We start from the raw sequence: 15,930 nt of genomic DNA on the forward strand, positions 1-15,930 counted from the left end.
ACCAGTAACCTGGACTTGGGAAGAAATTTGCTTCATCTCTTTCATCTCAGTTCCATGTTCCCGATCCCCATAAATCCAGAACTGAATTTCTGTCATTCCAAAAAAATTTTCCAAGAACTGACTCTTTGTTGCAAATTAAACAGCCATCCTTTCTTCAGTTTACCTTTTCTGTTGCCTTTGGGTCTGAAACTTTCACAATATTAAAAAATGCACTGGAGTTATCTGCACAGTTTTGAATGGGGCAAAGCAGGAGATGACTGAAGAACAAAATTTGGAATCCAATTGTTAGTTGTGGGGAGATGGAGGTCTAGTCTGACAAGGTAATTCACCTAAAGAACAGTTCTGTAGTATAAACCTGGAAAGATAAGCTAACAGAATTCAGTTGCAAAACCCATCTTTCTGCATACTCACATGAAGGAGATTCTGCACAATGCTGCCAAGACTGCACAGTGGAATCTGAAGAATGATGCTTGGAGACCACATTAGTAAACCATTCCTCATACATGATTGCAGTAGGAAGTAGTTCGTTGAAATATATTACAGTGAGTACAATTAACCACGATTCATATTTTTTACACTGAATTCAACGATAGAGTTGTTTTGTTTGTATAGTCCTAATAAAAGATCTGCATAACTATTACTCCTATGTTTAATTACTTAATAAACGTATGTCCTAATAAAAATATTAAAAAGATAGGATTTGCATGTTTTAGAGGTAAGACACAGAGAAAGAAAAAGAAAACGTTAAAAGTGATAGAGTACATTATTAATTGTACTACAGAACTTGGGGAATTCCTACCAGTAAATTTAATCACACTATGTCTCAGAATATCCAAGACTGCAGTACAATGAGCACATAATAGAAGGGTTTTTTTCAGCAGCCATAATGCATCAAGCATTATGTGATCTTAGTCCTAGTGCCTGCTGCAGACACCCATTCCTTACTGGATAAGGCAGCCTATTTCCACAAAAATAGAAAACGTGCACAATCTTTTCATAGTTCTGCCTGCTGATATTCAGGGCAACAGTGGATAACTCCAATTCGAACCTACTACACTGGCACACTCTGTAACTTTGATTTCCATAGTACACAACAAAAAGTTCTATTGAAACATGTCTCCTGACAGAGACTTTATGCAACTCAAATTTTATCATTGAATTTTCAGCTTCATCTTAATGTTTCATCTTAATTTTCCTACACATCCCCAAAGAGTCTGAAAAATGTTTTTATTTAAAAATACTTAAAAAAAAATCTTTACATCCTATACTTATTATGAAGAAATTGAAATCTAACGACATTTTTTCAAAATGTCAAAAGTGATGTAGCAGTTTAATTTTATTTCTTTTTAGTACAAAATGCTGAATAGCTAACATGAAAGCAGCTGACGATGTTAAACACAAACTTTCAGAGCTTTTATGCTTCTGACAGCTTGTCACAACCTCCTGGCTGTTACCCCTTTTTTCTTCTAGAATTCAAAGCTAGCTCCAAAACCAAGGTAACCCAAACTCACACTTCTTTGTGTATTGAGGCTTTTCCCTCAGGATAAGGGATGCAACATAGCAGGCACAACCCAAACACTGTTTAGGCTACTTCAAACAGATTTGGCAAGGTGCCCTGTAATTTATTACCTCAACACTTGAAACAGAGCTACTCTATCATTTCCTTAAAACATAACTGCACGGAGAAAATAAGGTCCAAAGTGCATTCCTGTTCCCTTTCAGACAAAGTATCACAAAACGTGTAAATATGACAAGAAAATTTATCTCTGAGCAAAGAAAAGAGCTGTTTTCTGAAACTGAATTTAAGGCCTCCTGGATAGCTTGGAGCTAGATACTTGTCCTTCTCAATTTAATGTCTGCAAGACTGGAATAACTGTACTTATTTCATAGGGGTGTTAAAAGAATTAATTGCTTGTGTTTGCACAACTACTTTGAAGATGAAAATTGCTATTTAAGAGCTAAGTGTCAATTCGTATAAATAAACAGAAACTAAATATGTGCACAAACCCAAAACAAGACTATCCTCTCTCCATGTACAGCTGAGCACAGGATCTGAAAATACCATTCTTTCATCCATTACCACATCTCCAAAGAAAACAAGTTCTTAGTAGTCCTTACTGCCTCAAATCCTATTTGCCACTCATTGATCCTGTGACTTTATTTCCCAGCTTGTAAGATGTGCTTACTATACTCGTAACACAGATATGAATATTAAAATTTGGGTTATTGGTGAAGGTGGACTGACACAAATGACACAAAGCCTGACACAACCAGGCTTTCCAGGTGTAGTTGCTTTAAGTCCCTTAATGAAAGCTGTCTTCTGTTTTAAAGTACTGCTTCAACTCACAGTGATTTCACATACTCCATAAACGTTTCAAGAATAAAATGAAAGAAATCATTATGGACATTTCTTTGTGCATCCTAATTTATTTCTAGTTTCAATATATGGTAAGGGGGCCAAAAGCTTTGAAGATACCTTACTAAACCTGAAGAAGGAAGTGGTTCAAACTCCTTTTCCATTTTATAATACTTTTGTTGGTCAGACTTTTGTTTCCCTGCACTCATACTCATGTCCATCTCCAAATGATGACTCAGTCACTTCTCATCTCTACAAAGTTTATCTTTTCCTTTCTTTTCTCAGTCATTAACAAGGGAATAGAAGTTACCCTGTCATACAAGAAACACTCATTACCCAGATACTGGATTACTCTCCTCCTCCATCTTCTCAGTTCGAAGAGCCAAAAACTAAGACATAACTGCATAAGTAAGATCTACAGTATTCAGGCAAAATTAAGATGGCAACATTTCTCACAGTTTTGCAATGCTCTTTTTTGGAAGAATGCAGATAAACATAACCTTGGGGAATAACTACCAATTTGTCAGAATATCAAAGGTCAAAAGTATTTTCATGTGTAGAAGTAAGTTAGAAGCTTTCAGTCTCAAACCCCAGCAATTTATAACTTCAGTTGCAATTTAACTGCAAAAAAAGGTAATTTCTTTTGTTATGAGAAGATGCATTTTAAAAATGTATTAGTTCTACATGCAATAGCTAGCAGTCTTGACTTCTTCTTGCCAGAAGTGATTAGGGTTTTTTATTCTCTGATTTTAGTTGTCATTTTTTATTTTAGAGATAGTTCAGAAAACTGTCATTTCTTAATTTGTGGGTCCTCTATTCTGTCAGCAGTCACTAACCTTGCATATTTCTAATGAAGTGAAACAGCTATTTATCTACTCTGTAAAATATTTCACATTCAGTATATACACCTTTAACATCATGTACTGAAATCCAATACTGTTCGATTGAAAAGGCTTTTCCAGCACAGAAATCCACTTTCAATGTTTTGCCAAGTGACAGACGCAGATAAATGTGACAGAACTGCTTATTTTTTCACAGTTAATGGGATACATTTTGTATTCTGCTGAAAAAGGGGTGAGTGAACAGCAGAAGGGAAGGCTGCTTTCACCTGGTGCCCTGGCTGCTGTGCTCCAGGACAAGAGACGCATTTCAGAGGGAGAAGGACAACCTTTTCCCCCCCCAGCATTTGAGCATGTTAATCTCAAGGGAAGTCCAGGAAAACATGACAGTGTGGGCAGAAGTATTTCTATTTCATCTCACTTACCAGACCTGACGGTTCTCTATTTTAAAAATTATACAGATCTAGTTTATTAGCTTGTATTCTATTAAGCACTTTTTCCTATGCCTGGGAGGCAAGGAGGGGTGCTGCACTTTATGGGAGAGGGGCCCTGCCTTGTCATAGGTCAGATCAGGATCCAGGCGACAACTTATGGGTGAAGACCAGCAGCAGTCAGACCAACATTTGTGCTGTTTCAGTGGGTATCTGCTGAAGACCTCTGGACCAGGATGAGGCCTGTAGATGAAGCCGCCTCCAAACAAATGGAAGAAGTCTCACATTCACAGGTTTTTGTCCTGATATGGAGGACTTTAATCACTCTGGTATCTTCTGGAAGGAGAACACAAATCCAGACTTATGCATTGATGACAACTTCCTGACAAAGGTGATCAAGGAGCCAATATGCTTAGAAGAATTCCATGGGATGCAAAGCGAAGAAGGTTGCAGGAGAGCTGACTGATATGCAAGAGCCATTTCCTAAAGCTCAACAGAAGTCAATCCTGACAAATAGGAAATCAAAAGCAGGAGGCCTAAATTGATGAGCAAGGAGTTTCTGGTTGAGCTCAGACACAGAAAGGAAGTAACAAGAGCTGGAAGTAGAATGACCCATAAGGACTTTAAAGATGCTGTCCAACTGTGCATGATGGGGATAGGAAAGCCAAGACTTACGTGAAGTGGAATCTGGCAAAGGACATGAATGACAGTAAGAAAGGAAACAGACAGAAAACATGATCCTGCTGCTTAACAGGGCATGTGATCTGGCAGCAAAGGGCACAGAAAAGGCTGAGGTACTGATCGCCTTCAGTCTAATCTGCTAAGACTGACTTTCAGGATTCCCAGATCGTCAAGATCCAGGGAACTACAGGCTGGTCATCCTCACCTCAGTCCCTGGGATGGTGATCAAGCATGGAAAGCACTTCCAAACACACAAAGGACAATAAGGTGATCAGAAGTAGCGAGCATTGATTTATGAAGGGGAAATAACATGTAATCAACTTGATTGCCTTCTACAATGAGGTGACTAGCTTTGTGGATGAGGGGAGAGCAGTGCATGTTGTTTACCTCCACCTTAGTAAGTTTTTTGACACGACTTCCTGTAACGTTCTCAGATAGGGTGACAAAGTATGGGTTAGATAAATGGACAGTAAACTGTCCACTGACTGATGGCACAAAGACCCATTGAAGGTAAATCACTAGTGGTGTACCCCAGAGGTTGATAATGAGGCCAATACTACTTAACTTGTCCATTAATTACCTGGACATATTATCCAGGGAAGTACTATGCCCTCAGCAAATGTGCAGAAGACATAAAACTAGGAGAAGGGGCTGATTTATCAGATGGATGTGCTGCCATTCAGAGGTATTTCAACAGGCTGGAGAAATAGGTCAACAGGAACCTCATAAAGTTAGACAGAGAGAAATGCAAAGTCTGGCATCTGGAGAGAAATAACCCCAGCACCACTACATACTGGGGACCAGCCAGCTGGAAAGCGTAGAATCTGCAGAGAACGACCTTAGGATCCTATTGGACAGCAAGATGATCATGAGGTAGCAATGCTTCCTCACAGCAAAGAAGGCCAACAGCATCCTGGGCTGCAAAAGGAAGAATGTTGTCATCAGGTTGAGGGAGATGATCCTTCCAGTCTTATTCAACTTATTTATCAACAACCTGGACAAAGGGATAGAATACACCCTAAGCAAGTTTGCTGATGATACTGGGGGGAGTGGCTGATACACCTGAAGGCTGTGCTGCCGTTCAGCAGGACCTTGGTAGACTGGAGAGTTGAGCAGAAAGGAACCTAATGAGGTTCAGTAAAGTTAAGCGTAGGGTCCTGCACCTGGGCAAGAATAACTCCAAGTACCAGTACAGGTTGGGGGCTGACCTACTAGAGAGCAGGTCTGCATAAAATGACCTGGGAGTCTTGGTGGATGACAAGCTGAGCATGAGTCAGCAGTGTGTCCTTGTGGCCAGGAGGGCCAATGGTATCCTGGGGTGCATCGGGAACAGCGTGGCCAGCAGGAGCTGATCCTCCCCCTCTACTCTGCCCTAGGAAGGCCACATCTGGAGTACTGTGTTCAATTCTGGTCTCCACAGTTCAAATAAGATAAGGAGCTACTGGAGATAGTCCAGCAGAGGGCCACAAAGATGATGAGGGGTCTGGAGCATCTCTCTTAGGAGGAGAGACCATTGGAGCTGGGCCTGTTTAGTCTAGAGAAGATTGAGAGGGGATCTCACCAACACATATAAATATCTCAAGAGGATGATGCCAGACTCTTTTCAGTGGTGCCCAGAGACAGGACAGGGAGCAATGGCCATAAACTAAACCACAAGAGGTTCTACCTCAATATGAGGAAGAACTTTACATTGAAAGCGGCAGAGCACTGGAACAGGTTGCCCAGGGAGGTCGTGGAGTCTCCCTCTCTGGAGACATTCAAAACCCACCTGGGCATGTTCCTGTGTTACCTGCTCTAGGTGACCCTGCCTTGGCAGGTGAATTGGACTAGATGATCTCTGAAGGTCCCTTCCAGACCTATCTTCTGTAATTCTGTGATTTCTTTCCACTCAGCACTAGGAGGGCCACATCTGAAGGGGCCAGTTATGGGTTTCCCAGTACAAGAGATGCAACTACTGGAGAGAATCCAGTGAACAGCCAAGGAAAGGGAAATTTTTTATACACAAAGAGGGTGAGAGAGCTAGGACTGCTCAGTCTGGAGAAGGCTCACAGGAAATGTTATTAATGTGTTTAAATACTGGATGGGAGGCATCCAGTATTTACGCATATTGAAGCAGCAGCAGTCAGACTTCTCAGTGGGCCAAGGACCACTTACAGGACAAGAGGAAATAGGCACAAATTAAAAACAGAATATTCCCTCTGAGCTCAAGAAAATATGTTTTTACTGTGAGAGCAGTGAAACACTGGCACAGGTTGGCCAGAGCCGTTGGGGAATCCCTACCCATAGAGACACCCAAAACTGGACAGGATCCTGGGCAACACTCTCTCTGACCCTGCTTGAGCAGGAGGGTTTAACTAAACAACCTCAGGAGATCCTCATCAACCTCATTGACTCTGCAATTCTTTCTTCCTTCTTTCTTCTTATCCCTTGAAATTCAGTTCTCTGATAAGAACTCTGACTTAGTAAATTTTTTCCTGCTGAAGGCCTTGCTTATATTCAACAGCTCACATTCCTACAGAAATCACTTGGGTCCTCCTTCTAATCAAATTATTAAATGCTCTCAGACGATGTATTTGAAATGGCCTTAGCTCATTAAGTCCTGCTACAATTTAATTTAAGAGCATGCCATGAATATTAAAATCAAGAAACACACTGCTCTGAGCTGGGCTCTTGTTCTTTTTTTGAAAAATCTCTCAAAGACAGTTTTACCTCAATTACATCCACATGCTTGTTTTAGGAACTCTCATTGATACTTTTGATACTTGAGATACCCTGAGATTAGCTCAGTTTACCAGAGCATGGTGCTAATAACAACAAGGTTGTGGGTTTGATCGCAGTATGGGCCATTTGCTTAAGAATTGGACTCACTGATCCTTGTGGGTCTCTTTCAACTCAGAATATTCTGTGAAGGTCTGTGAAGGTTCTATGTCTGAACGAATGCGGTAACATGGAACTCTTGCACTAAATATTATGCACTAAATGCCAAAGCTATAGGCAATTTTATATATATCTATGTATCTGCCAGCCCCTGCACCGCGTGCGGCGGAGGTCCGGGGACCCCGGCCCCCAGGCGTGACCACGGTTGGCCCCCGCCCTAGCCCCGGTGGGTGAAAGGAGAGAAAGAGGGGGAGCCTGGCCATGATGATGATGATGATGATGTATCTCCATAAACATAGACAGATAAAATCACATACAGTAATATTGCTTATTGACAGTTCAGTAGTTAGTCAAAGATATTATTTGATCTTTTAATTTTTTTCAGAATATTGTTCATTTTGCATCGCTCAGGCCTGCTTTTGCCTAAAGACATTAGGATCACAGAGAACTGAGCAAAATATAAGTCTCATCTCTCGAATTAATCAGTTAATTAGCAGATTAAATCAAGATTACATAAAAAATGGCACTATCTTCCAGTACTTTTTCAGTATTTATCTAAGATTGGGGTGGGGAATGTCCCAGTCTTACAGACATTTAGGGCTATTTAAGGACATTAGGCATTTTAAGCCTCCTCAACTGTTTTAATTACATAATAGATAGACAAACTAAATAGTTTCCCACTTTTATTCTAATCTTATATATCTGCTATCTGACCCATCATGGCAGAACCTCAGAAGGTTTTTCTTCAGAGAGAGAGAGAAAGAGAAACCACAGACTCAAAATGATCCACAGAAAATACAACAGGTATTCTTGGAAGGGACCAAAGGAGGGAAGAAAGGAGGGAGCTGCTGTAATACATTTCCTTAGTTCAAATAGCAATAATGTGTGTAAGAAGTAAAATCCTAATCTTTTCTCGTAACAGTAAAATTTAAAAATACATGAATCCATAGTTATAAAGAGATACATTTGATCAAGCCTTAATCCAGAATTCAACTGGGATTTTTGCAAAGTTACACATAGATTGGTACTCTGATTCCTTCATTGCAGTCTAAGTACCTAATCCTCCTCCAGTGAAATAAACAGGAGGCACTCCAAAGTAATCACTAGAAGTTGAATGACATCCATACAGAACAATATTAAAAACCAAGGAGTCTACTCTGCTGTAGATTGTTTGTTTTTAATTACACAAAATTTATGTGGAAAAAACTTAAGCTAAGCCTTAAATAGCAAATTTTCTGTCAAAACAGTCACAGATGCAAACAATATAAAATCCACCCAGAAAAAAATACGGATGCAACCCTTTTTTTAAACACAGATATCACAAAATACCTTTTTTCCTATATAGCTTTTAATAATGCTGTGTTCTAAATGTATCCTGAAGTCACTTCTCAGACCACTTCCAAAAAATATTCCTCCTGCTTGAATTTTTATTTTCATGCTTGATCCTGCCTATTTAAATATTCATGGAAAGAAATAACAGTTCTACCTGCAGAGTCAGAAAACAAGTCTGAAAATCTCTCCTCACTGTATTTTATTAACAGTATTTTAAAACACTCACCAGTTTGCCACCAGTGGTCCAAGACAGGTACCTTGAAAACTTCTTTTGACCATTTTAGCGTGTCCACATCACAGTGCTCGCCAGCTACAAATAACGTTCTGAACCTTTAAATAAAAGTAAATAAAGTATATATCTTGATCTGGATGTGCAAAGAAAAACAAGATAACAGATAAAATAAATGCCTCTGGTCACCGTTCCAGATAAAGGGAAAAGATGAAGGGGGGCTCTTAGTCTTGGTATGCTCCTTCCTTCTAAGTAACGATTAGAATATTTGCAGTATTAATTTATGCTACTTAATACTTCATCATGTAAAAGAAGCTTTATGTTCTGAATGCAAAGACACTGGGAGACCAGAAGCAAACAACTGTCAGTCAAAATAAAATATAATCAAATGTACGTAGGAACTAGGTAGATATCCATTAGGCAACATACAGGAATGAAATATCAAAAAAGAGTCAGAAAGATTTATCAAAAAAAGCAGTAAAGAAATACACAGAACTAAAAGGAAATACCTGTAGCATAACTCTTAGTTTTACATTGTTAATAATGTTCCATTTCAACATATTTTAGTATTTTTTGAACTGTTGAGTCATCTTTTTATAGGCATTTGGAAATGAGTTGTGGGGGAAACAACAGGATAAAGCCATTTTCTTGTGGTGAAGCAGGCTATATATACATAAATAAAAAAAACTAAACTAATCCTACTAGTTAATGATAATCAGAGAAGCACTCAGCACCAGACTTCAACTCATTTGACTGAACCTTCCACAGTCGACTCTGGCAAAGAAGAGACGCAATGCCTGGCAGTCCTGACAGATGGGTTCTGCATGTTTGCACCACCAGAATTGTCTTCCAGACAATTCACCATCCACCAGAGATGGTGGATGCCCTGCACCTGTCAGTGTTTAAGAGGCATTTCGACAACGTCCTTAGTAAAATGTCTCAGCTTCTGGTCAGCCTTTAGGTGGTCAGGCAGCTGGAGCAGATTAGCGCTACAGGTCCCTTCAAACTGAACTACTCTGTTCTATAGTCATGGATACTCATGGTGCTGGCCAGACACCACCACCCAATAAGAAGATACTAAAGGTAAGAATCATTTATGATCTTGTCCTTACAATGCTGAGAAAGAAATAAGCAATCCTCTTCACATAAAACACAGAACTTTTAATTCGTGTTCATGATGTAGAGATGAAATGCCCAGCCAAGTATAATCAGATAAACTGCTGATTTATATTCAATACTTTCTCATTAGTACATTCCTAGTTTTGTTGTCTGTATTGTTGACAGCAAGATTTCCACAGGGAGCATGTTATTTGTCTAATTGGCTCTTACTATCCAAAAAATATGTCAATGCTGAACTAGTTTTCTGGGCATTCTCTATAGTTCACAAAGAATAAGAGGCAACTTTAGAGAGTAATTTATCTTTAAGAGACTCAAAAGGGTAAGGTTTACTTTTTACCTAACAAAAACCAATGAAAACCAAAATGAAACAAAATCCATGGCCCTTGAGCAACACTGAAACATGACTAAGACACAGGATAGAGAGACTTGGTTAAGCTACTGTTTAAAACAATAGCAATAGATATAGCTATTAAATTATTGCATTATTACTTCAGATGAATTTTTCTGCATCTCAGAAAAAGGATATTAGGAATGTCTTAAAGTTTTGGATATTGCTATTTTGCTGCACACTTCAATGTGTTCCTATTTAAGCAAGATTTTGAAACAGAAATCATCTATTTGGGAAGTAATATCTAAACCAGAGGGAAATCAAAGACATAACTTCTCTTTTCATTTTACAGATAAATCACAACAGACTGCACCTCCTTCCCTGGAAGACTGGCATGGCAATCTGAAACACTTTAACCACATTAACACCTGTTTGTAACCACCAACTGCAATCCTGCCACGAGGTATAATGTGAATCCTGACTGCAGAACTGCCTTGCACACACCCAACTGTGACAGGCCAAAGAACTTGCTTCCTTTCTGTAGTATCCACACAGGGTGGGGGTTCGTGCCTTCCCTCTCCCAAATTCTCCCTATATGGCATATGACCCAAAAAGACAAGAGGCAAACATAGATTCAGACTCCACATCAGAAGAACTCTGTTTACTAGCAAGGGACCTCTTTCTTCAAGCGTACAGGTATACACACTCTACAAGCAACTAAACGTTTCACAAACACAGGAGAAACTGTAGAGACACTCTACCAAGTACTGCATCAATTCCCCTTAGGCTTCCAAGATGACAGAATGTTTAATTATATGAACAGAGCTTCATGTGACCCAATATCAGAGCCTGGCATTAAAAATACTTCTCCAAAACGTTCCCTTGTTAGGATTGCAGCACCCTCTCCCACTGCCAGATCAATGTCACTGACATTTTGTTTCACTTCAAGTCTTCCCTCTGTCCATTTTGAATGAAGACAACTGCTGAACAAAAGACCTGGCTCTTGTCCTTCAGAAGTGGACACAATTTGCACTGATTTTGTAAAACCTGTAGACTTGGGGCCACAAAAGCAGGGAATTCTTAGATATTGTGGGCATGAAACAAATTTCCCTTCAGATTCATGTAATTTAGAGAGAAAACAATGAGATTCATCTTTCCATGGAAATGAAATCCAGAAAGCAGAGTAGGAAATTATGAGAAAAATCAGAGCACGTAACCCAAAGGTGTCAGAAATGAGAAAGAGAAATGCACAGCTCAGCCAGTCTGACCATAGAACTGGGAGTACCTCTAAGAGCAAAATTACAGATTTCCCTATAGAGACCACAGACATCCCATAACAAGGCTGCCCAAACCAAAGAGCATACTTTAAATATTCACACTCCATTCTCCAACAGAGGACAGACATATGCTGATAGCATAAAATGCAGCCCTTCACAGGGTAAGGACTAGCAACCTACTCACTGTGTAGATGCAAGGCAGGAGAATGTACAGATTAAAGCAACATCTGGAAAAAGCGTAAATAAAACCTGTGATGAAACATTGTAAGTGTAACAAGCCACGTGCCCTAAAACTGTGATAGTGACGCTTGACCTAGACATGAAAAATTTGACGACTTTATTGTCTTTCAGATCCATTTACAGATCCATAATTAGAGGAAAAAAACTTCCACAAGCAAAAGATTAGAACTAATCATCAACATAGGGACCCCTGCACCATCTAGATATAAAAACCTGAGAACACTCTTACCTGTCGCAGAAACAATCGCAGCCATATTAATAACTTCAGCCATAATAACCATAATAATAACTTCAATATAGACAAGTCAACTTACTGCACATCTAGTTACAAACTTAGGAAAGTCAGAAGATCTTGAAAAATATTACCATATTGAACTTGAACATGTAGATGAAAGAATTCAACCTAATTTCAGAACAGGACCCTCCTTTCTGACATTCCAAGAGGGCTTGGAGTGGCTTCTTACTTGGAATCAAAGGCAGGAGGTCAAATGCATAAGCAGCTATCACATCAAATAAGCAAATTTTTCTGTACTCATAAATACTCAACATCATTTTGGTAAACTGCTTTCCGAGCACACTGGAAGATACTGTTTGTAATGAGTGTGACCCTAATCAATATCTTGCACCTGAATGCTTTTAATTGTAAAGCACAAGCCATTGCTGATGGTCAATAGCTATTCTAGTCAATAGCTAACTAGAATTCTAACACAAATAAAAGTTTATGGTAGAAAAAAACCAAAACATCGTTTAAGTAATAACCATAAATCTGTATTTTATGAGACTTTTTTAAGACTCATGTTCATATGGAGGGTACTTCCATCAAGCAGTGTATGTAAATTCTGCTCGATTTACTTTATATGGAAAATTCCATCCTTAGGCATGCTAAAAACAACATTCTAGCTATGATTTAAAAATTAAATTAATGAATGCATTAACTTCATAAAGCAATGAAAAATTCTGTTAAGTGTCCTTGTTTTAAAACGGGGCTATTAAAACAGCAGAAACTTGATGAAAAAGATACCTTCTTATCCCCTGAGCCAAAAGCAGAATACCTCTTTTCTGAACTACCAGCTCTAATAATCACATTTAACAATCCGCAGGTCAAGATCAACTCTGTGTTGTGAGAAGAAGAAAAATTAGCTCTTCAGCAAATTTACAGCACAAAACCATCAAAAAGAGTATCAGAGCAAAGTGCCACAAGCCTAACAAAGCACAAGAACTGTGGAATTATTTTCTCTATCAAACAGTATAGCAAAATAAGGAATGGCAATGGTTATAAAATGTCCCACTGAACAATTTTTTAATAGTCCACTTAAACCTTCAAAGCACGTCAGTGCACCTCTTACTGCAATCATCTACCACTGCAATGCAGTTAATTGAGAAGAAAGGTCTTTAAACCTCTCTGTTAAATATGTCCTCAGCTGTTCTGAAAATCTACATTTCTAACATGAAATTCAGCACACTCAGGCTTTTAAAACCCCGTCCAAGAGTGCAGCAGAGGACAGATCAATGTCCCTAACGATCCTGGTGCAATCTAAATTGTTCAATATAGCATGTATATTTTGGGGTCAGTCTAAGCACAAAAGAAACCACACCTCCAAACCATTTCCCAAAAACAGGAATATTCACATGAGTAATAATCTGAGCTTCACTTTTCCTAATCAAAAGATCATGGAAGTTTGGGGTTTTTCTAATTCTGGATTGCACATACTAGGTTAAGGTATGTTTTCTGGCAAAAAAAACCTCTATCTGCATCATATTAAACAAGATTTTTTCCCTAAAAAGACAACAACGAAGGTTCATTTGCACTTCTTAACACAGATTGGAAATAAAGAACTCTTACTAAATTTTAATGCACCTGGAGTCTACAGACATATATATATATTTAAGCACGTAAAATATAAAACCAGTATTTTTCGATCCTTCTGATTTTTCTCGATTGATGGGTTTGTTCATTTCCCTCCCTGAACAGATTTTACCTTGGCCACGAGTATCCAAGCACTGGAGGTTTGGGTGACAGAGTCAAGAGGGACAAGAGCACAACTGCAGCTTAGTTCCTTCTCACAGTGTGGGTGAGGGAAAGCCCCACAAAGGCTCTTCATGAGCACAGCTCAGGACTCCAACAGGAACAGCCACACATGATCTACAGCAGCACAGAGCAGGGAGCAGCAGGTAGAACTGCATAATGCACTTCAATTGTCCCAAATTCTGTGCCTTAATCACATATCCTCTAGCAGCATGTGTGAAACATCAATTCTATGACAAAATATTTCCTTCTTACAGTTTTGAATGTTCTACTTTAATTTCGCATCCTCTTGTTTGTGTGTTATGAGACAGGTAATGGGAATTTTTTATCTCCTTTATATTCATTATTTCTGCACAGTTTTCATGCTGTCTCATATTTCTTTCAAAAGCAAGTGCATTAATATCTAGTATCAGATGAACAAGCTAGAATCTCTAAATTCTCATGATATAAAATGGCAGACCATTTCTCAACAGATGAAAAGTAAAGAAAGCAAAGTAGACTATGGGACACAAATGGCAAATTGTAACTTCTACGTTAATCTAATCTGCTGATTTGTTGCCCCCATTCCATACAAAACCATCAGTTGCCAATCACTTGGAAATCAGAGTGAACCAGCTCATAACTATTACATAAATTACAGGACAAAGTGTGATTCTAAATACGGGAAGAGTTAATGGCTTGGTGTTATGAAGCTACCCCAAAAGACAAGAATGGATTCAAAGAGCTGAACAGAACATGCTCAGGTAGATGAGGCTCATGGAATTTGGATGTTACTTGTTTTTCAAACACAACAGGAAGCAGCCTGCTCAGCAGCACTGGATGTTATCAAAAGCTGTGTCTTTAGATCCCCTACAAATATGTGGTTGAACAGGGCCTTTGTCCTACACTATTATAAATTAAACATCTCTTTTACTGCTAAGCATGAGCCGTGTTTAAGACACATTTTGTGTCAAAAGCAAAAAAATTTCAAGATTTGATTGCAATAACCATAAGAAATTTAAAGCATACACACTAGAACCTTTAGAAACCTTACCTGTAGTTTTGTGCAGAGGCCAGTGATGCCAGAAACATTAGTTCTTAACAGAAATTTTTTTAACTTATGTCATTTCAAAAGAACACAAGTCTGTTTATAACTCAATTTACTCCTGTAAATCAAGTACTCCCTCGTATACTGGAAGCTGGCATTGCCTACCAACTCTTTTCCTTAACAGTAACAAACTCTCTTTTTTAACACTTTTTTTTTTTTTTTTAAGTGATACTGACCTTTATTATTTTTTTTAACACAATTTCTCAGGAATGAAATGTACCATGGTGGAAATCTCTTTCTGGACTGCATTCTTGGATGTGGAGGCTCTAAAGTAAGGATTCACTTTAGCCCAGGTAGCAGAAAGATACCTCATTTCTAAGATTCTTCACCAGAAAGAAGAAAGCATTATAGATCAAGTAAATGAACTAAAAGTAAGACTGATTTCAAAGTGATTTAGACAGAATTCCTTTGACTTTGAATAGAGAAGTCCATCCAAGTAACACCCAAACACTAGTATTTTCCTCGAATGGAAATTTTAATCATCTGCTGGGCTTTCTTAACAACTGCACCTACTAGATATTAAATGTTGCGTTAGAAGGTTTCATAAAGAGATGCCACGTCCCACTGAACAACATGGTCCAAAGATGAGTGAATTATGAGACAACTAAATTTGCAGACAAATGGAGAAGCTCATTTCATATGCATTGAATAGGAATGATGAAATACCTCTTTATATCTGTGGCAACTGATTTCGTCAAGGAGACTTATCTGGAATTCTCATTTGGTCAGAAAACACGACGACTTACAAAGAAGGCTAGCAGATTTCCCATTAAATGAATACTCTAAAGACAGACTAAGTTATTTAAGTAATTGCCTAAAAAATGCCAAAGAACAGCAATTAAATGTTCTAGCATCTCAATCACTTTCTTGTTAATAAACATAAACATCATAGAAGAATAGTGCAGTAGTGTCTCAAATCAACTTGTTTCATATATCAAAGAGGGGTAAGGATTGATGATAGCACTCAAAACAGATGTAAGAAAGTAAGATGAACTTGTAATGAATACTTCAGGAATAAAATCAGCTTACTAATGATGTCTCAGAGATTTTTTTTGATTTTTAACTTTTATAGATTTTAGAAGTAGATGTGTAGTGAATGTAGATTTTA

At 38.5% G+C, this 15,930-nt stretch overlaps 1 protein-coding gene across 2 annotated transcripts in view; it reads right to left on the reverse strand.

The window, feature by feature from the left end:
• The window catches only part of ACSS3 (acyl-CoA synthetase short chain family member 3), an 88,809-nt gene that overhangs the window by 26,537 nt on the left and 46,342 nt on the right, over positions 1 to 15,930 (reverse strand). For both annotated transcript variants that reach the window (XM_039386751.1, XM_027747829.2), the window contains exon 9: positions 8,743 to 8,846. In XM_039386751.1, coding sequence (XP_039242685.1) covers positions 8,743 to 8,846 — 104 coding nt within the window. The remainder of the gene's footprint in view (positions 1 to 8,742; positions 8,847 to 15,930) is intronic.

The sequence above is a fragment of the Pipra filicauda genome, unplaced genomic scaffold (assembly GCF_003945595.2).
Source record: "Pipra filicauda isolate LSUMZ 115617 unplaced genomic scaffold, ASM394559v2 scaffold4_size7858003_pilon, whole genome shotgun sequence".
Lineage (NCBI taxonomy): Eukaryota > Metazoa > Chordata > Aves > Passeriformes > Pipridae > Pipra > Pipra filicauda.